Source organism: Quercus lobata, chromosome 4, assembly GCF_001633185.2.
Source record: "Quercus lobata isolate SW786 chromosome 4, ValleyOak3.0 Primary Assembly, whole genome shotgun sequence".
Taxonomy (NCBI): Eukaryota; Viridiplantae; Streptophyta; class Magnoliopsida; order Fagales; family Fagaceae; genus Quercus; species Quercus lobata.
The window spans coordinates 47,120,911-47,148,787 of NC_044907.1; the positions used below are offsets into that span (position 1 = coordinate 47,120,911).

The following is a 27,877-nucleotide window of genomic DNA, read 5'->3' on the forward strand; positions in this document are numbered from 1 at the left end:
GCTCTAAGAGTCTGCCATGTGTTATCTTTGCTTCTTCTATAGATTGACATTTGGCCAGATTTAGGACCATTTGGACATATTCTTCCACTTGGTACAATTTAATTTGTCCATGTCAATAATTCACATTAAGTGTCTGCCACATGTCAATAATAAACAAGACTTATTAATTATCAATTTTTTTTTGTTGAATTATTAATTATCAAATTTAGACATCCATCATTACATACCTTCTATCTCTTACAATTAATCCGTATTAATAACATTTTCCCTCACTCCAAAAAGTGTGAATGTCTACTACACTGATCACTAATTAAAACCCTACTAATTTTCCCTTACTCCAAAAAGTGTGAATGTCTACTACACTAACCTCTAATCAAAACCCTTGATACCACTGAGGATTTTGTTATGAATACACTAATTAAGGGTAGTAGTTAATATGCTTTTAATGTTTTATTAAATAATTTTTTTCAAAAAATAAAGTCAAATTATACACATAAAAAAAACACACACGAGAAAGTATACCATGTTTCAGTAATACCAACTCAGTATCTGTTTTGGTATTTCCTATCCAATTAATGAGTGACACATGTTTCAAAAAACCACATCAAACTACTTCAATAAATTAATCACAATCTTCTATTCTATCGGGAAGATACATTGATCATTTATTGGAATAATCTGATGTGGTTTTTTGAAACAAGTGTCACTCATTTATTGGATAGCAAATACCAAAACAGATACTGAGTTGGTATTACCGAAACATGGTATACTTTCTCCACACACACACAACTACAATATATTTATGTGTGTAATCCAATAAATCATTAACATGTGTATTTTATTTTTTTTGAAAAGTGTGTATTGCAGCTCATAATTGAGCATTTATTAATCTTTAATTTGTGCTCTTATGACACTTATTAATATGATCTTATTATTAATTAAACATTCTCATTTATTATCATTCCTTTATTAGTGTCTATTTGAATATTGTGTAGAGAATGCTTTGATTGGCTAACTATATAGACTTCTTATTTTTTTTCTTTCTTTTTTTTCTTTTTTTAAACAATGTTATATTACAGACAAGAGATTTCGAACCCAAAATCTCATAAATATTATAAGGCCTTAGGAACTATCAAAAACATGATAAAAAAATATATAATATGCTATTTAGGTTAAATAGATCATCATTAGGAAAGGAAAAATTCTTAGGTACTCATAGAATACGGAGAAATTGTGCTTTCTCCTATCACATTCGTGTTGGACATTACCATAAATTTAATGAGTAGACTCTACTATGAATATAAAAGGAGGGAGCACCGTTTTTTGTACTTCAAGAGTACTTAAGAATTACTTGAAAGGAAAGAATGCCTAAAGTCATTTTTTGTCAAAGAGAATTATATATAGGATCATATTAACGAATACCATTAGGATATTTGTTAATGAACTATTTTAATAAAATTTTAATATTACTTTCACAGGAAATATAATTAAAAGCGGTAAAAAAAGTTAGTTACTTTTTTCTTTTACTATAAAAGGTTTCTAGAAACCTCTTGAAAAGCCAACAACTTTTTAGGAGTATGTTTTGGCTTGGTCCTTTCTTATTATTAGTAAGATAGATTTAAAACCTATACAAGTTTGAATGGAGGTTTCCCCTCTCCACTCCATACATATAGTCCGACTCAATTTATCATCCAATTAGTGTTGTTTCTTGTTTTTTCCTTTTGGAACAAAAGGGTTAAGGATGAAAGAATCCATATTTTATACTTATAAACAAACAAGATTGGCTAGTACAATCACTGGCCTTCGTTTCCAATGGCGAGCAGGTTAAGCATAATTAAGCTCCCAAACCTTTCCTTTTTAGATGATCACTATGATGAATGAACATTGATGCAGACTTAAATAGTTCAGTAAAAGTCGTATTTGGGTGTACAAATTTACATTCAATGATCCCAAGGGCTTTCACTTTGAAAAATTGTTGCTTGTGATTGCTTAGAGCCTTTCTTCCATCAATAGGTACTCCCAATGTGTCGACCACAACACCCTAGCATAGCCTCTCCCATAGGGACGTCCACAATAGATCCTGTACTTTAAAAAAAAAAAAAAAAAAAAAAGCACATTTCCATGTAAATAATGTGAAAAAAGGCCACCTTTAAGTTCCTAATTATTAATTATTTTTTCTTATAAATTTGGTGAATTTATTCCAATAAGACTAAATATTAATTTTGCAAGACGGTGTCGTTTCAGGCAAGTGGAGTACTTACCATTTTTCAATTGAAGCATTAGCTGATCATTCACTGCAGCATACGTCTCACTTCCCCAAAATTGTTGTGTCTGTCCATTTTCAAAATCTCTACCACTTTCTCTTCCTTTTTTCATAATGCACTTTTTACTTAATAGGAAAATTCTTAGTTTACATTGTACTTGCTATGTAAGATTCATATTATAGACTAAACAAATGTTTACTATATTACACAATTTATTTAGTCTACAATGTAAGATCTACATTACTAGTAAAATGTAAACATATAATTATTCATTTTAATAATAAATTCAACCTTTTGACAACAGGTAATTTGAGGTTTGGAGATAGAACATATATAAGCACAACAATGGCAGCAAAATAGTTAGAATAAGTGCATCCTTCTCCAAAGAAGGTCAATTAATTATTTTATTAATTGTTAAATCATAATTCTGGTGAATTTCTTTTAAAGGAGGAGGGGGGGTGGGGGGATATTTCAAGCAAGGGGTTTGAATATTTGAATTTAGATTTGGATTTTAAAGTGATGGATTTGAAATGTCTTAATTTCAAATTCATAAATATTTAAGTATGTTATATAAATTTCTAAAATTCTATAGGTTTAGAAGTTATTTTAGGTTTAAAATCCTTGGTGGATTTGTCAAATTCAAATTCTTGACTCTTTGTAAACTATCCAAAGAAGGTATTTATAAAATTATTTATACATTCGGAGTCTATAAAAATTATTTATAATAAAAACCATAAAATTATAATCCTTACCCCCCAAAAGAAGAAGATAGAAGGAGTAAAATGTATCCAATGCCCAAGAAGAAAATTTGTTGATTTAAAGTTATCACCATATTGAAAACCATTTTGAAGACAAAGTACCAACAAATATTTTGCTAAACGCACCCCATCCTGTGCAATGAACGAGTTATTTACCTAATTTTAGTAATAAGTTTGCTCAAAATATAAGCCTAGTCTTGTAACCTAATGTCAGGTTTTGTTGTAACGTATAGTAAAGCATCTTCTCAGAAACGATACTATAAAAACAACAAAATGAAGTAGTCTACATTAAGCGTTATCAATTTACTTCATAAATAGGGATTCTGCATCATCTGTATCAATGCACACAAAACATTGCAATCGATAACTGATTCAGGCAACCACTCATATATTTTATTATTTTCCTTTTTCACATTTACTATAATTTGAGATCACTCATGATTCAGTCATCAGTTATATGTGCCGCCACTAAACTCAATAAATTGAATTTTAGGGCCAAACATATATATATGATTATGACATTTTTCTTCTCTCTCTCTCTCTTTAAGAAAAATGATTGGATGAGGTGGTCTTAAAAAACGAAGTATTAATTTTGAGTTTGGCACAAAGTAAATGTACGTAATCTAGAATGTGACAATTTCAAATGCATTCTAAGGAGTTCTTTTTTTTTTTGCAAAAACATTCTAAGGAGTTCTTTGTTTATAGTTGGGTGGTTTGTAATTTCCTTTAATTCATATAAGAGTTGAAAAAGGCTATAAAAAGATTGTTTTTAGTATTTTCATCACTTTTCATGAATTACATTTTTATTTTTCATTAGAGCTTTACACTTCAATAGGCTTAGTCAAGAATCTTGTAGCATAATTAGATATATCTTTGGTATACTCATGATGTCTAGGGTTTATATCTCGCATCCTCCATTTCAAGCTTCAGCACACAATAGGAAAATGTTATCTCATAATTAGTCTTTAATAAATTACATAATATTTTTTAATAGACTTCTCTCAACTCTCTAGTTCTTTTAATACACAGGTTTTTTATTCAGTTCAATCACCAGTCATCCAATAAATAGTGTGATGCTCACTTAAAAATTAGGGGTGAGTGTGATTCAACCGAAGGTCTATATGAGTAACACTGAAACTTTTCTCTCTTTTCTCATCACAAAGCTTTGGCAGTTACGACTGTACTTTTATACACTGCTTCGAAGTCCTAAACACCTCATCCTTTTGTACCTTGTTTTTCTGTCCATGTCTAGAACCATTGCCGACTTTCCTCCAAACCCTGAAGATGGAGAGCTCTGGATACCTTCTGATGTTTTACATGAAATTGTTTCTACTGACATTGATGATGCTACTTATGATCATGTTGGACCTGCTGCAATTCAGCCCAACTTGGAGGTCTTACATTTTTTTTTTTTTTTTTTTTTTGCTTTTTTCCCTCTTCTTCTTTCTAATTCATTTGTTTTTCTGTCACAACAGTAAATATGATTGATAATGGAAAAAATATAATATATTTTCTTCACGACTATAATTCTATTCCTAAAAGTTATTTTACCATGTAACTTCCTTAAATTTTTATGTGGTAATTTAAGGTATGTTTGGCCAAATTAACAATACCACAGATTTAGCATTTTTTAATTCTATTTTCTCTTGATTGTTTTTTCCTTATATGATCAAGAGTTACCATTGGTGTGAGTTGTGAAGCAACTTCCATGTGGACTTAATATTTGTTGTGCTTTTTTTTGCCTTTATTTTTCTAGCTTTTTCAATTTTCATTTGTTTTCCTCTTTTTATATGATACATACTGGATTTATACATGGAACTGATCTCATCTCTATTTGCCCACATAAAACAGCAACCTCATGACAGTTTCCTTGGTACTAAGCCAGATGGCAATGGTGCAATTGGTAGTGGAGTACCAGCTTCTGACGGTTACGCGTCTTGGGACGGTGCCTATCCTCGAGTTTCTGGCCATATTCACCAATATGATTCATTCAATCCAACTCAAATCCAGGTGGAATACTTATAAAAACTCAGTTCTATATTTCCTTCTTGATTCCCTTTATTTTTCTTTTTTTGTTTGGGGTTTATTTTTTAGGAAAAAGTACTCACACTACTATATGTCTTACATCATTAGGGTTTTGGGAAAAATGGAGCTCCGGTTTTTCCTGGGAAACAAAACAACTCGTGGTCAGTGAATGCTAGAGAGGAAGTGAATGGCTTTGTTGCAAAATCTGAAGGAACTGGTTTCTTTCTTCCCCGTTTCACTAACTCTTCTAAGGGACCTAAAGATACAACAGGAGGTACTGGGGTTTTCCTTAATAACCAAATTTGGATAACCAATGCCAAAAAGAAAAAGAGTGAGTTACAAATTCGATTCATCATTACATCATGTCTCTTATATGTGCTGGAAGCTGATTTGTTCTTAAATCTCAATTACAACTGCATGTCTTTCTGTTTCACTCTCTTTTTATCTTGTATTAATCCACTTGTGATACTTGGCTGTGTAGCCTTGGGAACTTAAAATGGCCTAATCCATAATGCTAATGTTTAGTAGACAGTAGACCGTTATAGCCAGCCACATGGGATAGTTATAAAAAATGGTACCATAAAGGTTGTAGTTCTAGAGTGCCTTTGTTCAATCAAATGATTTTCATTTTAAAATAGGTTTGCATTAATATTTGTGTTTCCTTTTTAGCCTTTTGTACTCATGCATTAAATAGTTTTTAATACTATGGAAAAATTATTAGGTATTTCCAGAGTATGATAATATAATGTTTTCTCTTCATATATTTATGGTAGACCTTACTATGAATTTAATGAATAAGATATCTTCACAATCTAGTAGTATCTATTTGACTTGATTTCATTTATTGATGATTTAAATAATTTATGTCCTCTTTCTAGAGGAAGGAATGTGAGATCATGCTATGTATCCTAAATTATATAAGGAAATACTAACAGATGCTCTTAGAATAATGGTTAACAGTCCATTTAAAGAAAATTTTTATGAGAAAAGAAAAAAAAAAAAGTGATTAATGTTTTGACAGCTTTTTTCATTTTCCATAAAAGTGGTATCAAATTTTTTAAAAAATATATTGTTAACTATTACCCTAAGAACACTCATTAGCATAACCCAATTATATAAGCACTTATAAAAGTACTCTTTTTAATAATAGAAGAAAATATGGTTTTTGAGAAGTTATGGTATTACCAAAAGCATATGGATTTTGTGGTGGCAATAATTGCACTTTTATATGGGCATATCATTAATATCACTTTTTTCTTATTTTTTGAAAAAATTAATATCACTTTTATTATACACCAATTACAATATGTTATGTAAGTTAGGTCAATAATTGTTAAAAAAATTCATGTTATTGGATTTATTGTTAAATTAAGTTGGTTCACCTAAACATTAATTACAATAAACCACATCAATAATTGTGAAAATAAATTTTATTTCTAGATTTATTTTAAGTTGTTTTGGGTGTTTTCGATAGAGATGTCATACTTAATGTCAAACTCAGGCTTATATCTACTCAAAGTCCAAACCAAGACCTTTTTTTTTTTTTTTTGAGTGAGCTTCAACTTATAGTGTCCGTTCTTAATGATAGTTCTTTATCATCAGACCAAGACACCAACCAGTTTTTGGTGTAGACGAGGATTGAACCCAGATCTCCTATACAACCATTAAAGATTTTATCAGTTGAGCCAACTGGAACCTATCAAACCAAGACCTATTTAATAACCTTTAAAATGATCTTTTTTGGATTGTATGGTTGAATTGGACCTAACTTTTTTTAAGAAATAGTTTCAACCTATAACGTCTACTACAGAGAATGACCCAACTTTTCCACACTATATTTACATTTATCAAGAAATAAAAGTCTACAATGACAGATTTTTTGTTGTACTACTAGAATTTATAATTTTTTTGGATAGGTAGTTGTATTACCAGAATTGATGCTAAAATATAAATTACCTACTAACTATTCAAATACATATTGGAAAAGGAAAAAAAAACCATTGTTTTACATTAATTTTAGCAAATTAAATAGAGCCTTTATTAGAAATTTAACTATTTCACTATCATTTGGCTTGTTAGATAACACTTAAACCTTGTGATTCCATTAGAGATCAATCCACTTACCTGATTGGTCTCCTTTAATTACATCTCATTTGAAACTACATTTTTAAAGTACAATTATTTTAAACATAATTTTAAAAATCAGATGGTCAAAGAACTAGAATTTGGTCAAGTTTTTTATTTTTGACGGGTTTTTCTTGGTTTTACCAGACCATTTAGAGTCCAATTTTTAAAACCATGCTGTTAAATTAAAATTTTTTCTTTCAAAGAACAGCTTTTTAAATCTTTTTTTTTTTTCAAAAAGTTGAAAAAAATAAATGTACCCATCACTATCAGACAGAAATCAAAAAGAGTGTGGAAATTATCATGTAGATAACTAAATGATAATTTTTTCTTCTTTTACATTGTTGCAAAATACTTAGATTTGATTTTTAAATTTATTTTATAATGTTTACAAAGATAAGGTTGTACACAAGTTTTATTTGATATTATTATTCTCCATTTAGGCGGGAAGAAGGGGCAAGCAGCAAATCAAAAGAAACGCGACAACGGAAAGGAAGCTATGGAAAACCAGGAGGATTCTCATCAGCTTTCTGATGAGCTAGGTTTGCCAAAGGATTGGACATACTAATTGTCAAATTAAACAGAGATATCCTTGTTGCAGAAAAATTCCCATTAGCAGAAAATAATAATAATAATAATAAAGGAATTAAATAAATTGATCATTTGGGATGGTATAACTAAAACTTGTTAGCATTTTCGGATGTTGTTCCATATCACCAAATTTATGTATAACCCATTCTAAAGGACCAATATTGACCTCAAGAAACAACACCAAAGGAGGGTTCCAACCATTGGTTTTCCTCTTCTTTACTTAAGAAAATAAAAAATAAACAAACATGCTAATATAATAATCTTTAATGCCTAAAAGTTATCTTCGTTACCGGCCTCAACATCCTCTTGAAATTTACACACCAAGACATATATTTGGTATTATGCTTTATTCAAATAAAATCTAATTAATTTATATCACATTTTACACAAGATATGAAAACGAACTCTTTCCAACTTCGTATTTTCTATTATGTAGTTTTGGGTTTTGATTTTTCACGTCTAATAATGTATACACTCTTTCAAATCATGGTTTCCTCCTTTTTATAGTGGTGAGGAAGCCTGTTCCATCCATGGAGCACACTTTTGGTTTGAACTGTCTTGAACAATGAGCATCTAAATGAATTTTGTGGCATAAGCTTTATTGTCGAGATTTGCAATTTAAAGAGGAAAAGTAATTCATTGCACTAACTGTAAGGGGAAATATACATTCAGCGAAATTGAACGATGTCACAACAAAATTTAGAAGCGGTTCAACTTAGGTTCACTGGACAAAAGAAGTAGTTGGGAGTGCATTTGGGAGATGGATTTAGTAAGTACAAGGATACTAAATGCACTACAATGGGTGACCTGGGCTTGACCCTTTTGGTGCATGTATCCCTAGCGAACACATTTAACTAGCTAACTATAGGCATGCGACAAACAACTATCCACTCAAATTTCACTTAGAATCCAACCAAACTGATCCTTCTGGGGCTGTAAATTAATGGGTTGGGCCCATCATACACTTAGGCTGTGACTTAGGCCACATTTCATGAATAGTTTAGGTGCTTAACATTAGTCTCACATCATGGGCTACTTTGTGATCTTGGGAGTCATTGGGCCCTTCTTTAGGCTATCTTTTGTTGTGGGTTTTCTTTCGTCGTTAACATATGCAATGGGTTTCCTTGTTCAATGTACAAGTTTTGGGCTTGAGTGGCCTAATTTCTCATCAATTTGTGATTTCGGGCCTTTTGTAGTTTAGGGCCTTGAAGCCCAAAAAATATAGGTCATAAACATCAATCTCAAGTGGAGTTCTGGAGCGACCATGAGTGGGAGGGTTACTTAGGCGATGTGGGACTCGGGTGAGCCTAGGTGTCAATCACTTCATGGCAAAAATCCTTAGCTCCTACCCCTTCGTGACAAAACCGTAAGGGACTGACTCCCCAAAGTGGACAAATACCGATTGGTGCGAGTTGTGTACTCACATTAAAAGGGCGAATTTAATGTGAGGTTCTTTTTCTTCCTCCATTGGGCCTGGCATGTGTCGCCTAAGTTGTGGATCACTTATGGGCCAAGTTATTATAGGCTTCTACTGCTACCAGTACATTTATAGAATTGCAAACCCAAACCTTAGGCCAACCAACAATGGTAAATAAGAGAAATTCTAAAAAATCATCTTTGTCCTTAAAGTTTGCATCCATTTTTATTTTCATCTCTAAACTTTAAAAAGTTCTTTTTCATTCATAAATTATTGAAGGTGTTACATTTTTTGCCAATAAACTTTAAAGAGTCTTTTTCATCCCTATACTATTAAAAAATGTCATTTTTTGTACATGTTTTCTCATTTAAACTATTTAAATTAGCTTTTTAAAAAGAAATTGTTACACTTTCAATAATTTAGGGATGAAATAAAAAAATTTAAGTTTAGGGACAAAAAATAAATTTCGTACAAACTTTAGGAATGAAAACAATATATTTATCTGTAGAGATAAGGGCCCAGGATTGTATATTGGGCCTTAGGCTTTGGCTAAGGACGAATAAGCAGTAGTAAGGGCGTTACGCTCAGAGTCCCATAAGTAACGTGCAAGTGGAAAGGTTGGGAAAGGTGGTCCAAGGAGGATTATCTCCTCGAATAAGCCAAGCATAGGTCAAGTGTATAACCTATAATTCAAAGTGACCTTTCAGGAAATTCCACCAGCAGTGACGTGCATTAAAAACATACAAGAGGAATGGAAACTTAGAAACGTCGAGGGAAAGGCTACTGCCACCGGATTAAATGCTTTGTAACTAACTTTCTGGTTGCATTAATGTGAAAAGGACCCCTGAATAATGTTGTATTGACTACCCCAACTCACAAAGGGATTAAGCAGGTGTCCGATAAGACAAGCACTCAAGTAGTGGCTTAGATGATCAACAAGTGGAGAACCAGGATCGTTTAAAGGGGACTATATAATGTAAAAGACCCTCCATGAAAGAGGGGGAGAAAAAAATGAAAAGAGAAACATTGTAGCAATTAGGAAATAAATTTGTAATCATACTTAAGATAAAGATATAAGAACTGATCTCCTCGGATCTCTCCGAGAATGACTTTCTTTAGTTGAAATCCATTTATCCTTCTATTCTTGTCATTTGAATCCACTTAGTTTGCCACCTAACTCATTATAGCCCAATTTTCCAACCCACTCTCTACAAATTTATTGTTTTGAGCTTTTTGGGCCTGAGCATGTTCATCTTTTAGGTCAGGGATCCAAACTCGGTCCTTACATTATCCATGATAGAAAATAATAAAGCATGAGTAAGGGCGTAATATGAAGACCCTAAGTGTTTCACTTCGAGTAAACTCAAAGGGATATTGATTTTCTGTTTTTTAATTTTATTTTTATTTTTGGATATGTTAGAGGAGAAGGGGTTGAGGTTCATGCACTCATGGACTATAAGCTCATAGAGAGCTTGTAGTGGATATTTTGGGAGGAAGAGGGTTTTATGGAAAGTGGTATTTCCCTTCAAGTTTGGGGTGAAATGTTATTTTATAAAAACTTCAAGAGAAGGGTGTGTAATTACCCTATTAAAATAAAAAGTAAAATATTATTTTAGTCTCTAACTTTACCAAAACTTTTTTTTTTCATCAATAAAAATTTAAAAAGTTTGTTTTTCGTTTCTAAACTATTAAAAAACTCGTCTTTCATCTATAAACTATTAAAAATGTTTCACTTTCTATCATTCAACTTTAATATATATATATATATATATATATATTTTTCATTCTCTTTTTTGTTTCTAAATTATTAAAAAAACTCTTTACAAAGTTAAGAATAGAAAATATATTTAGCAAAATTTAGAAATCAAAATAAGATTTTACCCAAAAAATAAAAAGAAAAAAATTATATTCTTAAATTTATTGATAAACACCTTACTCATATTGTTGTTGAAGTATCGTTTAATTTCATATTTGTCGAAAATCTTGTAATTCAATTAGTTGACACTTAACCATCCGTAATATTTGCAAAAAGACATATACAAACTACAAAGTACAAATCCTCCCTCCCCCAACTATCGGAAAAAAAAAAAAAAAAAAAAAAAAAATCCCACAGTTACTGCAGGGTAGAACCTCATAGAAGAAGAAAATTTTAACAGAGACCCAAACAAACAAACAAACACACATACACATAAAAGAAGAGAAGACCAACTCAAAGACTCAAACTTACACCTCGTCAAAGGAAAGAGGACATGGAGTAATGTCTGCTCAATATTTATATATTCATTCTCATTCATAACTGTCACTTTACTTTTCTCATTTTTTATTTTCTTCTCTCACCGACCCTATTTTTTTAACTCTAAAATATCGAAAACTCAATATAGGTCATAAACATCAATCAATTTGTGATTTTGGGCCTTTTGTAGTTTAGGGCCTTGAAGCCCAAAAAATATAGGTCATAAACATCAATCTCAAGTGGAGTTGCGAATTTAATGTGAGGTTCTTTTTCTTCCTCCATTGGGCCTGGCATGTGTCGCCTAAGTTGTGGATCACTTATGGGCCAAGTTATTATAGGCTTCTGCTGCCACCAGTACATTTATAGAATTGCAAACCCAAACCCTAGGCCAACCAACTACGGTAAATAAGAGAAATTCTAAAAAATCATCTTTGTCCTTAAAGTTTGCATCCATTTTTATTTTCATCTCTAAACATTAAAAAGTTCTTTTTCATTCATAAATTGTTCAAGGTGTTACATTTTTTGCCAATAAACTTTAAAGAGTCTTTTTCATCCATATACTATTAAAAAATGTCATTTTTTGTATATATTTTCTCATTTAAACTATTTAAATCAGCTTTTTAAAAAGAAATTGTTACACTTTCAATAATTTAGGGATGAAAAAAAAAATTTAAGTTTAGGGACAAAAAATAAATTTCGTACAAACTTTAGGAATGAAAACAATATATTTATCTGTAGAGATAAGGGCCCAGGATTGTATATTGAGCCTTAGGCTTTGGTCAAGGACGTTGATGTGTCTGAGGACGAATAAGCAGTAGTAAGGGCGTTAAGCTCAAAGTCCCATAAGTAACATGCAAGTAAAAAGGTTGGGAAAGGTGATCCAAGGAGGATTGTCTCCTCAAATAAGCCAAGCATAGGTCAAGTGTATAACCTATAATTCAAAGTGACCTTCCAAGAAATTCCACTAGCAGTGATATGCATTATAAATGTACAAGAGGAATGGAAGCCCAGAAATGTCGAGGGAAAGGCTACTGCCACTGCATTAAGTGCTTTGTAGCTAACTTTTTGGCTACATTAATGTGAAAAAGGACTCCTGAATAGTGCTGTCTTGGCTACCCTAACTCACAAAGGGTTTAAGGGGGTGTCTGATAAGACAAGCACTCAAGTAGTGGCTTAGATGATCAACAAATGGAGGACCAAGATCGTTTAAAGGAGACTATATAATATAAGAGACCCTCCATGAAAGAGGGGGAGAAAAAAATGAAAAGAGAAACACTATAGCAATCAGGAAGTAAATTTGTAATCATACTTAAGATAAAGATATAAGAATTGATCTCCTCGGACCTCTCCGAGAACGACTTTCTTTTGTTGAAATCCATTTATCTTTCTGTTTTTGTCACTTGAATCCACTTAGTTTGCCACCTAACTTATTCTAGCCCAATTTTCCAACCCACTCTCTACAAATTTATTGTTTTGGGCTTTTTGGGCCTGAGCATGTTCATCCTTTAGGTCAAGGATCCAAACTCAGTCCTTACATTATCCATGATAGAAAATAATAAAGCGTGAGTAAGGGCGTAATATGAAGACCCTAAGTGTTTCACTTACTCAAAGGGATATTGGTTTTCTATTTTTTTTTTTTTTTTTTTTTTTTTTGGATATGTTAGAGGAGAAGGGGTTAAGGTTCATGCACTCATGGACTATAAGCTCATGGAGAGCTTGTAGTGGATATTTTGGGAGGAAGAGGGTTTTATGGAAAGTGGTATTTCCCTTCAAGTTTGGGGTGAAATATTATTTTATAAAAACTTCAAGAGAAGGGTGTGTAATTACCCCATTAAAATAAAAAGTAAAATATTATTTTGATCTCTAGCTTTACCAAAAAAAATTTTTCATCAATAAATTTTTAAAAAGTTTGTTTTTTATTTCTAAACTATTAAAAAACTCGTCTTTCATCTATAAACTATTAAAAATGTTTCACTTTCTATCATTCAACTTTAATATATATATATATATATATATATTTTTTTTTTCATATCTAAACTATTAAAAATGTTTTTTTTCATTCACTTTTTTGTTTCTAAATTATTAAAAAAACTCTTTACAAAGTTAAGAATAAAAAATATATTTAGTAAAATTTAGAAATCAAAATAATATTTTACCCAAAAAATAAAAAGAAAATAATTATATTCTTAAATTTATTGATAAACACCTCACTCATATTGTTGTTGAAGTATCGTTTAATTTCATATTTGTCGAAAATCTTGTAATTCAATTGGTTGACACTTAACCGCCCATAATATTTGCAAAAAGACATATACAAATTACAAAGTACAAATCCTCCCTCCCCCAATTATCATCAAAAAAAAAAAAAGAAATCCTACAGTTACTGCAGGGTAGAACTGACCTCATGAGAGAAGAAAATTTTAACAGAGACCCAAACAAACAAACAAACAAACATTCACACATAAAAGAAGACAAGACCAACTCAAAGACTCAAAACTTACTTTACACCTCGTCAAAGGAAAGAGGACATTGAGTGATGTCTGCTCAATATTTATATATTCATTCTCATTCATAACTGTCACTTTACTTTTCTCATTTTTTATTTTCTTCTCTCACCCACCCTATTTTTTTTAACTCTAAAGTATCAAAAACTCTCTCTCTCTCTCTCTCTAGAAAGGAAGAGAGCTGAGAAAGAAAAATACACAGCTAAGGAAAGAAGAAGAAGAGGAAGAAGATGGGGGTAGCAGTAGTGGGCTTAGATTCAATGAGCGAAAGAGCAGCGATGATGAGAGAGGCACTGCAAAAAAGCCAGACCATCACTGACAACGTCGTCACCATTCTCGGCTCCTTTGACCACCGCCTCTCCGCCCTTGAAACCGCCATGCGTCCCACTCAGGTACCTTTCCGTTTTTTTTTTTTAGATCCCACCAAACAAAATCTAACACTGTCAAAACTAGTGAAAGCCATGTTTTTTGACTACCCTTTTAGTTTGTTGTCAAAACTAGTGAAAAAAAACCAAATATCTGAGATCTTGTTTGGTTGTTTTTTTACAGATAAGGACACATTCTATTAGGAAAGCTCATGAGAATATTGATAGGACTTTGAAGGCTGCTGAGGTTATTCTTGCTAAATTCGATCTTTCTCGTCAGGTTGGTCCGTTTCCCAGATTTCGTTTTTCCTGTTTGGTTCATTTTCCAGCCTTTTTTTGTTAGATCAGCAGAAAATTGATCTGAATGTAATTTGTGGTTTCGTATAAGTATTAGTTGAAGTTCAATTTTAGTTGGGTAGTGCTCACCAATAAAAAAAAAAGACCAACTTCATTTTAGTCCACACCCTCGTGGGTTGAAATGGAGCATGTTTGATTCAGTCATTGGTGTTGCCCAAGCCCAACTAACATTTTCACATTATGAAAATGTTGTGAAAGGTTACATTTTATATTAGGAAATCAGTTGCTGCCTTGCTGTAGAATTCTTCTACTTAGGTCAAGCTTCGGCATTATATATGACCATAGATGCAATGGATTAACTCAGATGTTTCCCTAGACTTGGCAAGTATTACTATTGGAGCATTGGTCTTTGCAGACCATCTTTGTGTTTTTTTTTTTTTTTTGATACATCAATAGTTGGGAGTGGGGGACTTTGAACTGTGAATGTTTCCATTAGAAATATCAGGACGTACCAACCAGTTGAGCTACAAGGATCTTGGCACAGAACATTCTTGTGAGTGAGGGTTATATTCCATTTTTCAACAAATCTGTTAGATTTGACTGATTTTCTGACCCAACTCTGATAGAATGGGTTGGAAATTAGTTTAAATGCTGTGGGATGGGTATCAGTTCAAATTTTTGACCTGGTAATGTTTGGGAAGGGTTGGGGTTTTACATCTTAGCTACTGCTTGTGATTATGCATTCAAATTATCAATAGCCCTTTTATTAATTTTATTTGTAAGAAAAAATAAGGTTTTTGTGCCATGCATCTATGCATTAATTTCTATTTAAAAAAACTTCAGATGATTTATGTTTTATTATCACCATTTCATTCATATATACATGCACACTAAATATCTAGGTTTATTATTATTATTATTATTATTAATTTTTTATAACAAGTGGGGGAGAGGAAGTTGAACCTTGGTTCTCCTTCATGGTAGAATATGATAGTGTCGCTTAGTCACAAGACTCTTGATTTTATTTTTATTCATAATTCAGTGGGTTCTAGTTAGCTCAACATGGAACTGACACCATAAGTTCAAATCCTATTGTAACTATCAATTAAAAAAAGTACTTATAATAATTTAGTTATGCAGTCATCCCCAATGTCCAGCCTCTGTCATGTGAGTCCTAGAATGTCAAATAAATATCAAATATGTTTCCAAAGAAATAATTTGGATACATTTTATGAATTTTTGGATATGTATTTGAGAGTATGGGAGAAGTATTTGCACCAGTGAATGCAATAAATAAGTGGCTCTCTTCTGGAAGAATCCTGCTACTTTTTATATAGTTTTGTATAGAATAAGTTTAACAAATACTTATATAAAAAAATATAATTACTCTATTTATGTACAACAACAACAAAAGCTGAAGTCCCAAATTTCGTGTGGATCCATTCATAATAGAATGACTAGATTTTACGCTAGCCGCCAACCTACTGAAATCTTCCACCTTTTCTTGGGCTCAATGTGTAAATAGAATATATATATATATATATATATATAAGGTTATAAAATTAATAAAAAGTAAATTGATTAAAATAATCAATAATATTATTATAACACTATTTATATATGAAAGTTAAATAAAATAATAAACTAGAAATATTGATGGATAAGCACTATCAGTGAATACAAGCAAGCACTATGAGCTAATTTTACACTTTGCAAACAAGCTTTCCTTATTCTAGTGATTTTGGGCACTCTTTCTAACAAATTTTCATCTCTATTCTTTCTGCAATAAAAAGGTGACCACATTTTCATCCCATTGTCATGCTGATGCTGCCTTTCCATTAATATTTTACTAATTCTGTATGTAAATTTTTTTATATGATGGGGATGTCTGGGTTATAAATATGCCATTTGAAAGATATAAATATGCCGTTTCTGTCTTCTTCCCTGTCATGTGTTATGTCACAATTGTGAAGTTGATTCAATTATATGGTCCTCAAGGCCCTTGCAATGAAGTGAATTTATTGCAATGGTACAAAATTTCGTTTTTAAAGAACTTAGTTATGCTAATTGGAAAATGGGTGAATGTCAGTTTTGATTTTAGTTTCTTACTTCATAATGTTTGAGGCATAGACATTATTTAATTGATCTATCGCTCTATGTTTCCTTATGATGTATTATTTCTAGTTTATAGTTGTTGATATTCTTATCATTTAAATAAACAGGCAGAGACAAAAATACTTAGAGGGCCACATGAGGACTTGGAGAGTTATCTACGAGCTATTGATCAGCTAAAAGGCAATATCCAATTTTTTAGCAGCAAAAAAAGCTTTAGAAGTTGTGATGCAGTGATCAGCAATTCAAATAATCTACTCACTAAAGCTATTTCAAAGCTAGAAGATGAGTTCAAGCAGCGATTATTGTCTTACAGGTTTGTATTTTCTTGCTCATTGATGGTCTTGCATTGTGCCTTTGGTTCTTCTGCCTGGGTACTGCCAATTCTTTTGCTTCTATAAACAACCAATGCCTTAGTATTACTTTTGGGGAATTTAGCATTTCCAGTTCTTCCTTTCAGTGGCATTTATTTTTGTCGGATTTTTTTTTTTAGATAGAAAGAAAGCTGAACTGTTCAATTGATTGCTTGAGCTTCCTCTTGAGGCTGACATTACTAATCTGTAGGGCAGTTTCATGATCATTTCTAGGAGGACTTTTGTTTGCATAAGTGGAATAGGTTTTGTTAATATATTTATTTTTTTCTTTAATGATGTAAAAAAAAAGTATTGGCATTTGTTTTATGTATAAAAATATTTATTGGAAGTTCAATAAGCTACAGTTAAATTGGAGTTTATATTGTCTAGCCAAATTATTAATTGTTTATCTTGTTACTGACTTATCCTGCTCCCCATGTGCTTTGAACTTTTGTGGGTGTTATATTCTGAGTTTCTAATTAATTAGTTTGCATTAGAAGAATTGAATTCTTCTACATAAGTTCTTGATTGAAAGATGATTTACCTTTTTGAGATATCATATTTGCTTTCATATGGATATTGGTCTTCATGTAAGATACTTGGTTATGACAAATTACCTTATCAAAATTAAATTGGCTTTGCTTGAAGCTCCAATTATGGTACTTATTTATTTCTTTTATTTTGGGTGTGAAAATTTCAGCAAGCCTGTGGAGCCTGACCGTCTTTTTGACTGCCTTCCAAATTCACTGCGGCCATCTTCTGGATCTCCTGGGCCCAATGGTGAATCTAGTGGCAGGAATCCTTCCAATAACCATTCTGAGCAAAAGAGTATCTCAGAAAATGCTGTTTACACTCCTCCAACTCTTATACCACCACGGATTCTGCCATTGCTGCATGATTTAGCTCAGCAAATGGTTCAAGCTGGCCACCAACAGCAGTTACTCAAAATTTACAGGTAAAAAGCTCTATCATTGGTCCCCAGGTATAATGTGCTACTTGTTGTGTAGTCATCTAGTCATTTCATATTTTTGAGAAGACATATATCATTCAAATCTTTCTTGATGGTTAGGTTCCATATGCAGCCTATGTTTTTATTGTTAAATAATCATCTTTATAAAATTTTCACTACTGTATGACACATTTCATGTACTTGAGTCGTAAGTCAGAATTTAAAAATTGAGAGTGACAATTATAACATAAAAAACCGTTGTCCCTTCCATGCCCAAATACAATAAAGGTTGAAATCTCAATTATGCTTTGCAAAATTCGACGATATTTGATATAGGTCCAAGGCTGTACGTGGTCAGTTTAAATCAGAGTTTAAGTCAACCAAATTGAACCTATCAAAGTGTTGGGCAGAGCAAACAACGCCAACCAACAGCCCATAACCATCATCAACTGGTGGCTTTCGGGGCAGTTGGTGGACTCAACGTGGGGTGAGGAGACTGCCTTAGAATAGAACAATGGCACTAAGAATTATGGAATCTTTGGGGAATGGGATTTATGATGGGATTGGAATTGGCAAAGTTTCAAGGAATGTAAGAAGCCACATTATCCTTTCTACCTTTCAAGGATACCTCCTTACATCTTCTTTAAAAAAAAAAAAAAGAAGCTTGTTAGTGTACAGTTTGAGGTGGTAACTGGCTCCTGTATTCATTTCTGGGATGACATGTGGTGCAGTGACATTCCTCTCTGAGTATCTTTCCCCATGTTGTATAGGATTGCTCATTGCTTAGAGGAAGGATGCATTTGTAGCTGATGTTTTGGGTGGAAAGAATGGGTTTACTCATTGGGATATTCATTTTACTCATTCTATCTAGGATTGGAAATTGGAGAGTTTACAATCTTTCTTTGCTTTATTGTATTCCACTAATATTGATCGGAATGGGGTTGATAAAATGGTGTGGAAGCTTGCAAAGAATGGATCTTTCAAAGTTAAAATCTTATTATAGAGCCCTAATGACTGGAGGATGTCATGCCTTCCCTCGGAAAAGTATTTGGAGGTGAAAGTTCCTTCTGGAGTGGCTTATTTTATTTGGACAGGCTAGGGGAAAGATTCTCACTTTGGATAATGAGGAATATTTATATTGTCAACAGATGTTGCATGTGCAAGAACATTTGGGAATCGGTGGGTCACTTGCTCCTTTGCTGCTCTTATGCATATAATTTGTGGACGTTTGTGTTTAGCCTCTTTGGGGTTTCTTGAGTGATGCCTAAGCAAGTGGTGGATCTACTAGCTTGTTGGAATAGAGGGGTGGGCGGCAGGTGTTTGGGGAGCAATTCCACAATGCATCATGTGACTATTTCGTGAGAACATAATCTTAGAACTTTCAATGGAGAGGAACATTCCATCATTGAACTAAAACGGTTTTTCTTGCTTACTCTATTTGATTGGATGACTGCATTGAGCAGTCCTTATATCCCCTCTTTTTGAGAATTTTTAGATTTGTGTTCTTTTACTTAATGTTTTGTTTCTGTTGGTACATGTCCTGTGTACCATAGGAATAGTTTGTGTGCTTCTCTTCTTCTATTAAAAAAGTTCTTTTACCTATCCAAAAAAAAAAAGAAAAAAAAGCTTCTCAGTGTTTATATCTTTACAACTCTAGGGCGTCTGCTGTCACCAGTATTTAGGTGGTAATGGTGCAGCTGAAGTTTGCAACTTTTTTTTTTCCCTGGATCATTGCTGCTTAGTTTTGAGTGCACAAATACTGATTCTTTTAGATGTGGAATAATTTCATTATTATTTTTTTTTAAATGGAGCCTTTTATTTTAAAAATGGATAAGATAAGGAAAAATGTATTGTACTATGGTTCCACAAGCCAATGCAATGCAAAACATTTTGGCAATATTAGGTGCAGACCACCTTGAACTTTGAATACCAAACTCCCTTTGGCACTTCAAAATTAATGTCCATCTTATTACAATTCTGTCATATATCTAATATGCGACTATCTGAGAGCAGGATGCTATCTTTGTGATGGTTGATCCATCAAATTTCAAATTCCACCTGTGGAAGAGCTCTAAGTTGCTTTGGCATAGGGTGACAAATCCATCTGACTAATTTCTCTTGGTTTTTCTTAATCCAAAAAAAAAAAAAAAGAAACAAAAGAGTTCTGGGTTAATTTGGTGCAGCCAGCAAATCAGATTTGTTTGGCAAGGAATTATGAAGGAAAGGAGGATAATGGTATAAAGACCTAGACAAATCACATCTAGTTTATTTTAGCAATCAGATTTTGGAAAAAACCAATCACACAGTAATTAAAAAAAAAAAAACTGGTGGAAATTCTTTGCAATGTTTTCTGAAAAGTGGATTTCTTACCTATCTTTGATCAAACTAGGATATATGGTTTATAAACTAAAGAAAATTTGAAAGTTAACTACTAGTCTAAGCTTTAAACTACTAAAGGCCATGCAGAGCATAACTATACCCACATAATAGCCATTATGCATACCTGAACTTCATTAAATTGCACCTAAGACGTAGGGAAGACATAAAGTAGGTGTCAGGACAGATTTACAAGTGCTGATTCCTAGGTTTATCTTTATCTCTATCTTTTTTTTCCCCGGTTCTATTTGTTTTTCCTGCAACTCCCTTTAAGAATTCTGTGCTCCAACTTTAGCATTAGGGGCCTGTTTGGTTAGCTGAAAAGAGTGCAATATTCTGTATTCATTTTCAGTTTTCAGTGGGACCCACCACTAAAAAACTGATTTGGTTTTAGCATTTGTACTTAGTTTTCATTTTCAGTATCCTAAAAGTTGGATTTGAATTCAAAAACTAAAAGCAACTTTTCAGCATTTTCATTTTCTATGAATATGAATACAATGGTATATTCGTAAATATTGTGAAAACACAAAGTTACTTTTTTTGAGTGATGTGAGTGTGTGTAAGTGAGAAAAGTTACTTTTTTAAAAAAAATAAAAAACAATGACCAAACCTAGGTATGATGTGTTCTATACTCAAATTATGTATTCAAAACAATTTACCAAACATTGCCAAATGTGAAAAGAAGTGCTTTTTTCTATATTCAAATTCAGGATTTGAATATAGAATAATGAAAATGAAAAGTGGATACACCACTTTTTGAAACCAAACAGGCCCTAGATCTCTTTGTTCTGCATCGAATGGTCTTTAGACCAAATGACATCTCCTCCCATAAACAAAGGATGGAGTGTGAGGTTATGGATTCATTCGTTTATGGAAGCATGACTTATGTTTATCTTTAAAATATATATATATATATATATAGAGAGAGAGAGAGAGCAAGGAAATCATCTTCTTACTCTAAATTCCATTAACCTTACTTGAGAAACTACCTAATAGGATTCTTCCGGATTACTAGGACTCTGAATTTAGAGTATCTAATAAAATAATATGTAATCCAGAAAAGGGGAATAAACTACTAGGACTCTGTGATAACAATTTGAGAATTGTAGACCATGCTCAGCTAAGTTCGTATTGGGAAATCTAAGTTTGTTTAGCAGTAGAAGGTTGTGTATATATTAGGATTATTAAAACTGATCCAATTTGCAATTCCCATGTTGTTTGCTTGGTCCTTCATTGGCATTGCAATTATATCATTAATATTAAAGCTTGCTAGTGAACTGCTGTACCTAATATTTACAATTCTCTTCTAATGGATTTGGATTATTCACAGAGATGAGGTGTAGATAATTGACATATATATGCATTGTTATTTTCCCTCATTGATCTAATCCAATATGTGATGCGGGAGATGCAAGAAAATTATTATTTAATATTATTTATGTTTGCAAGCCAATTGTATTTTTATGTCTTAGGTTCTATTAGTTTATTGGGCTTTTAGTATTTTAATTTAGAAGTAAGGTTATTTTTGTAATAAGGCAATTAGGGTTTCTTAGCCAATTAGAACTAGGGTTTAGTAATCCTTTATAAGCAACCTATTGTACTCCTTGAAAGATAGTTGATATTTTGATGAATGAAAAAAATGGCCGTTTGGTCTTTCTTTGTTCTGGTGCTAACTCCAAGCAAGGTCTAGGTGTTGACTCCTAGGTCATATTCATTTATTTTATTGTTGTTTTAGTTTTGTTTTGGTTGTCCTGCGTCAATATGACATATGCATTCTAATATACATGGCATAGAATTGGATGAGATGTACGCATAACATTGGAGAAAGAAATATGATTTTGGATAGCATAGAATGATGGAGATGAATACATGTGTTCAACCTAGATAAGTCTATTGAAGATCCCTAGTGGACTCCATAATTTTGAGACTTAAGGTTTTCTTGTTATATTATACACACACACGCATGTTATTTTTAAGTTTAAGTATCAAGATGTTCAACAAGTACTCTTTTGTTTTGTTTAGGGATACTCGTTCTTTAGTTCTAGAAGAAAGTCTCCGAAAATTGGGAGTTGAAAAACTTAGCAAAGAGGATGTTCAGAAGATGCAATGGGAGGTTTTAGAGGCCAAAATCGGGAATTGGATTCATTTCATGCGTATTGCTGTAAGTACTTGTCTGGAATTTGAAAAATTTTGGTAGTTTTCATGTTCTGAATATATGGTTATGCATGAACAGGTCAAACTGCTTTATGCTGGAGAGCGGATAGTTTGTGATCAAATATTTGAAGGCTTTGATTCTCTCAGGGATCAGTGTTTTGGTGAGGTCACTGCAAGCAGTGTTTCAGTGCTACTTAGTTTTGGGGATGCAATTGCCAAGAGCAAAAGATCACCAGAGAAGTTATTTGTACTTTTGGACATGTATGAGATAATGCGGGAGCTTCACTCAGAGGTATAGTTGATATTACTAATTCATAGAAACCTGCACTAAGATTGCTGCTTGTGACTCATTGGGACTAGGGTAGATGACAAGGCTAGGTGGGACAATTCATAATTATTTCATTTTATTTTGGATGGAGCTGAAAATTTTGTTTTTGAGATTGTTGTTTGAAAAGTCTAGGATCCTTGGAGCTAGTGGTATCCATTCTATTGTATAATTCGTAGAATCCCTCTCATTTTGATCGTAATCCATTCATAGTTTTCAAAGAATCCCTCTTTAAAGAAATTTCTTGTATTTACTAGGTTGTTCAATATGAGGTGGATAAATTTTGCTTAAAATGTGATGTATTTACTAGGTTCTTTAGACTGCTGTTTTCTTTGATTATATAAATTATTCCTAAAAACTTAAAAATGCGTTTCTTTTAATTGAAGAAAGAAATTGACAATTTTTGTGGGGCTGGAGAAGAAGATAAATTTTGCAGATAGCCTTTTATTTATTGGTGCTACCTATTAATCTTTTAATGATTTCAATTCAAAATTTCAAATAATTTTTAATTTTGAAATCATCCTGCAAGCTTCCCTTTTGTTTCGGTCCTATATAGAATGGTATGGTTTCTACATTACCCTAATTCTGGGTATGTGATTATATTCGATGAAATCATTTTATCTTGTCGTTTGTACATAATATCTACCTTTTATTTCACTTGTAAATGATTTCAAGGTATAAAAGATTCTTATGCTTAATTAGCAGTTGCCCTTTGTATGCAATCATATTTCAATAGTGTTACAAATCAGTTTATTAACTTAGGTAACTGAATTTATTTGCAGATTGAAATGATTTTCAAAGGTAAGGCTTGCAGTGAAATAAGAGATTCCGCATTTGGTTTGACAAAACGGCTTGCTCAAACAGCTCAGGAGACCTTTGGAGATTTTGAAGAAGCTGTTGAAAAGGATGCAACAAAAACTGCTGTCTTGGATGGAACTGTCCATCCTTTGACAAGCTATGTCATTAATTATGTGAAGTTTCTGTTTGAGTAAGTTCAGCTAACCGTTCTTGCTATTCCTATAATCCCATTCTTTGTGGCAGTGTAAAATCTAGTTTCATACGTTCTACTTTGTTCTAGTTGTTGATGATTGAGCCATCAAAGCCGTAGTGACTTCACATGTATCCACCTATGAAAAATAAAAATGTCTTTATATTAGCATCTTTCATTGTTTATATCTTTATTTTCTATTCTTATCCGTTTATATTTGTTCTTTTACTTTTAATTTTTAGCTGTCTGAGACTTTGCTTCATGTTCTATTTGTTGGGAGGTGCTGCTGCCTTAAAATAAGGTTGAGAGCTTCTCTCTTACTGACATAACAATTCAATAGAAAGCCTTGTGAGGAATACTTTTAGAAGATCCTAGAAAGGAGACTTGAAGGGCAATTTTGGTAGTTTCTTAGAAATACGTGGAAAGGAAAACTCTTGAATTACAAGCAACAATTCTTTTGCTCTTTTTTTTTGGTGGGTATTTCCAGGCGACCATTTTTATATAGGAAGAATTCATAGTATCAAACATTGGGGTAAAAAAGTGTTCTAAAGTATGATCAGGGGCTGTTTGGTGGCTAGTGGGTAGTGAAAATGCAGGGAGTTTAAGGGTTTCAAATAAGTAGGAGAAAAGGGCTTGATTTAGGGTTGAAAGTGAGATGAAAATTGAGTCTGTCGAAGGGCTCTGAAAGGGCTCTGAAAAGCATTAAAAAGAGAGAGAGAGAGAGAGAGAAAGAAAAAGGCTGAAACTGGAAGCTGTCTAGGCCTGTGAAAGGTAACACTAAAGGGGGAATAGGTGGTTAGGGAAAAAGAAAAAGAAAGAAAAGAAAATAGAGAGAGAGAAAGAGAAGACATTAGGTTTCTAATTAAAAAATTATTTAACTTTGAGAAACTAAACAATGCTAAATGAAAGCTCATTTACTGAAATTACATACTATTAGACTAAAGACCCATGGCCTAGAACTTTAGCCCAAAAAGAATTCAGATATGTCAAATTTTCACATATTTTTATGAGATTTCATCTTGCCATAATCCTATATGTTAGGTTGTTATTATTATTATTATTATTAATATTATGTTTGCCTTTGGAGAGTTGAGCAGTTTATTTATTTGTCTGATTTAACTACTAATCTCGATCAAATGATTGACTTAAGATTATGCACCAAATTTTTACAGCTATCAATCAACCTTGAAGCAGCTTTTTCTAGAATTTGATAACAAAGATGAAACGGGTTCACAGTTGGCCTCAGTAACAATGAGAATAATGCAGGCTCTTCAAACCAATTTGGATGGAAAATCTAAGCAGTATAAAGATCCTGCTTTGACCCATTTATTTCTCATGAATAATATTCATTATATGGTCAGATCTGTGCGCAGGTATGTCATGTACATATTATCAGAATTCTTTTTTAAATCTTGAATGATTTTCTTGCTTGTGAATACTGGTGCTTCTTTAATATCTGTTTTCAGGTCAGAAGCCAAGGATTTGTTAGGGGACGATTGGGTGCAGAGACACAGGAGGATTGTGCAGCAACATGCAAATCAATACAAAAGGAATGCTTGGGCAAAGGTAACATTCTACCGAATCTTCTGTTGATATGTCACGTTGCCTGGTGTTGCATTGATCTGTTTCTGGAAAGATAATTTTATCATCTTATCTTTAAAAACATGTGGCTTTATTTGGGGTGTGTGTGTGTTACAATTTTTTGGTCTGAACCCATGTGAGCAACATTGCCATCTATCAATTTAATGTCTAAAGACTCTAAACTCTAAACCTTACATGTATGTAGAGTTTCTTTTCTTCTTTATTTGATAGACATGAGCATGGCTGTATGCATACAATAAAGCTCACACTGTTCTACTCATTGATCTGTGTATTTTTGTCAATTCCATCTCAGGTCATAATATATATGAGCATAGTATCACAGGTATCTTTGATACATTTTTCTCTGGGATGAGTTGCCTTGTACTCTATATGAGGCAAACAATATATTACTTCTATTAAAACAATATAGTGCAAACTCAAAGAAATGCCTTCTTAACTGGAATACATTTGATTTAGTTTCATCATATGCACTAAAGGTGTTTAAAAAATTCCTCATTTTGTTGTATTTTTATCATAGTTAATTTGAGCTCTTACTCTGAAATTTGACATCTTATGCTGTCCTAATGGTTGAAAATCAGAACACCCTCGATGTAACCTGTCCTGATTATGCTTAATGCCTTTTATTTCCCTTCAAAGTATTGATCTGGAAAGGAACTTGGTTTCATATTGCTAAATGCAGGTGCTTTTTTCCTTTGCAGATTCTTCAGTGCCTCACTATCCAAGGCCTAACCTCATCCGGGGGTGGGAGTTCAGTAGGTGGTGATGGAGGAAATAGTAGTGGAGTTTCTAGAGCATTGGTGAAAGACAGGTTAATAATGAGTTAAATCTTTATAGGATTTTTTCAAGTATTTTTTGTCACAAATGTTCTGACCTGGTGGGATTTCTCAGGTTCAAGACGTTCAATATGCAATTTGAGGAACTTCATCAAAAGCAATCTCAGTGGACAGTTCCTGACACTGAGTTGCGAGAGTCTCTAAGGCTTGCAGTCGCAGAAGTGTTGTTGCCTGCCTACAGATCTTTTGTAAAACGTTTTGGGTGCGTTTTCTCATACTTGAAGTAACACACACGCACACACACGCACGCATGTGTTTGTGTATGTGTGTGTGTAAAAGATGTTTCGTTCAGGATATGTTTATTACAAAGTCAATAATGAGGTCTATTTAGAAATTTTCAAACAACAGTTATGGATAAATGAAATACTTGAATGTTGTCATTCTTCACATTTTTTAAATGGTCATATTTAAAATGCTAGAAAAGCTCTATGTAAGAGATACAAATGATTTAGGGTACTTGACCCAAAGCTATGCAAAATACATGCAGATAGATTGTATTTTCATTGGCTGTCTAATGATTCCTCATTACTTTCTTGTTTACACTTGCTTTTGGATGTTTTACAGGCCTCTAGTTGAGAGTGGCAAGAACCCTCAAAAGTACATCAAGTATGGAGCGGAGGATCTTGAACGAATGTTGGGTGAATTTTTTGAGGGAAAGAACTTGAATGAACCTAAGCGATAATGAAGATGATATGGGCCATTAACCTCTGCTTTGGTGGTAGACATCACTCTCCTTTTGTAGAGAGTTGTGGTTTAGTTCCTGAGAGGTTCCTTTTACAGTGCCATGCTTCTACCCTGCATTATAGGTGATCACATGTATGGGTCTACCTATTGTTGGAAAAAGTTGGTGAAAAGAATAAAAGAAAGCAGATAATATTGTATGCAGTTGCTATGTAAAATACTGAATAAGAGTGTGACTTCATTCTTTCACAAAATGGCTGTGTACTCTGGTTTGGTGGTGATCCAAGTATATATTTTTATCAGATTTATTTAGTTATTTGCCACAAAGGTTGTCATATCGGAGCGATTTCAGTTGTGAAAAAGGCCAATTTGTCTTGACCAGCAAATGCATGTGGATTCTTTTGCTAAATTATCTGAAACATTAAATTGTTATATAAAAAAATATAATATGAAATGAAATACAGGAATAATTGTAAAAATAGTTTTTTTGGGTAATCGTGGAATATATATAAAGCAAAGCCAGCAACTACATAGCCCAAGGGCCAGAATTAGTACAAAACCTATTACATCCAAGACCGGTGAGGTCATATAATAAAAGCGAAGACACCTCCACAAGCGGAGTGTCTAAAAGAACAAAAGGCTGCTGGAGGTGAAGTGCCATTCTTGCAAGTTGTTCGGCACATGCATTTGCTTCTCTAAAGCAGTGTTTCAGCTTCCACCTGGGGATCCGGTTCATTAAGATCCTGCAATCATCAACCAAAGGGGCATAGTCAGCAATGGAGGCACTGCTACTGTTAAGGAGGTCCACTACTGATTTAGCATCAAGTTCTATCTCTACATCGGGCAATTGGAGTTGAATGCATAGGGAAAGCCCATCCCTTACTGCCCACAGCTCAGCGTGTAGACTGTTTGCCCACCCAATGGCC

At 32.9% G+C, this 27,877-nt stretch overlaps 2 protein-coding genes across 2 annotated transcripts; both read left to right on the top strand.

Moving 5' to 3' along the window:
- The first annotated feature begins 4,116 nt into the window (after positions 1 to 4,116).
- Positions 4,117 to 7,739, top strand: LOC115985345. Its single transcript, XM_031108293.1, has 4 exons — positions 4,117 to 4,416; positions 4,874 to 5,032; positions 5,156 to 5,321; positions 7,615 to 7,739. The coding sequence occupies exons 1-4, from the start codon at positions 4,144 to 4,146 to the stop codon at positions 7,737 to 7,739; spliced, it is 723 nt and encodes a 240-aa protein (XP_030964153.1). The 5' UTR covers positions 4,117 to 4,143.
- Positions 7,740 to 14,042: 6,303 nt separating this feature from the next.
- LOC115986848 (exocyst complex component EXO70A1-like) lies at positions 14,043 to 27,267 on the top strand. Its single transcript, XM_031110187.1, has 12 exons — positions 14,043 to 14,308; positions 14,466 to 14,561; positions 16,801 to 17,006; positions 17,744 to 17,998; positions 22,391 to 22,529; positions 22,602 to 22,814; positions 23,630 to 23,835; positions 25,008 to 25,208; positions 25,302 to 25,401; positions 26,136 to 26,245; positions 26,326 to 26,472; positions 26,835 to 27,267. Exons 1-12 carry the CDS (start codon positions 14,147 to 14,149, stop codon positions 26,950 to 26,952), a joined length of 1,953 nt encoding a protein of 650 aa, XP_030966047.1. The 5' UTR covers positions 14,043 to 14,146; the 3' UTR covers positions 26,953 to 27,267.
- The last annotated feature ends 610 nt before the right edge of the window (positions 27,268 to 27,877 follow it).

Bases quoted from the DNA above. Each gene is read 5' to 3' on its own strand.
- LOC115985345 (XM_031108293.1), top strand. From the start codon at position 4,144: ATGAGTAACACTGAAACTTTTCTCTCTTTTCTCATCACAAAGCTTTGG. The intron at 5,033-5,155 runs GTGGAATACTTA...TTACATCATTAG, and splicing joins TCAATCCAACTCAAATCCAG to GGTTTTGGGAAAAATGGAGC. The intron at 5,322-7,614 runs GTACTGGGGTTT...TTCTCCATTTAG, and splicing joins ACCTAAAGATACAACAGGAG to GCGGGAAGAAGGGGCAAGCA.
- LOC115986848 (XM_031110187.1), top strand. From the start codon at position 14,147: ATGGGGGTAGCAGTAGTGGGCTTAGATTCAATGAGCGAAAGAGCAGCG. The intron at 22,530-22,601 runs GTAAGTACTTGT...ATGCATGAACAG, and splicing joins TTCATTTCATGCGTATTGCT to GTCAAACTGCTTTATGCTGG. The intron at 26,246-26,325 runs GTTAATAATGAG...GGGATTTCTCAG, and splicing joins AGAGCATTGGTGAAAGACAG to GTTCAAGACGTTCAATATGC.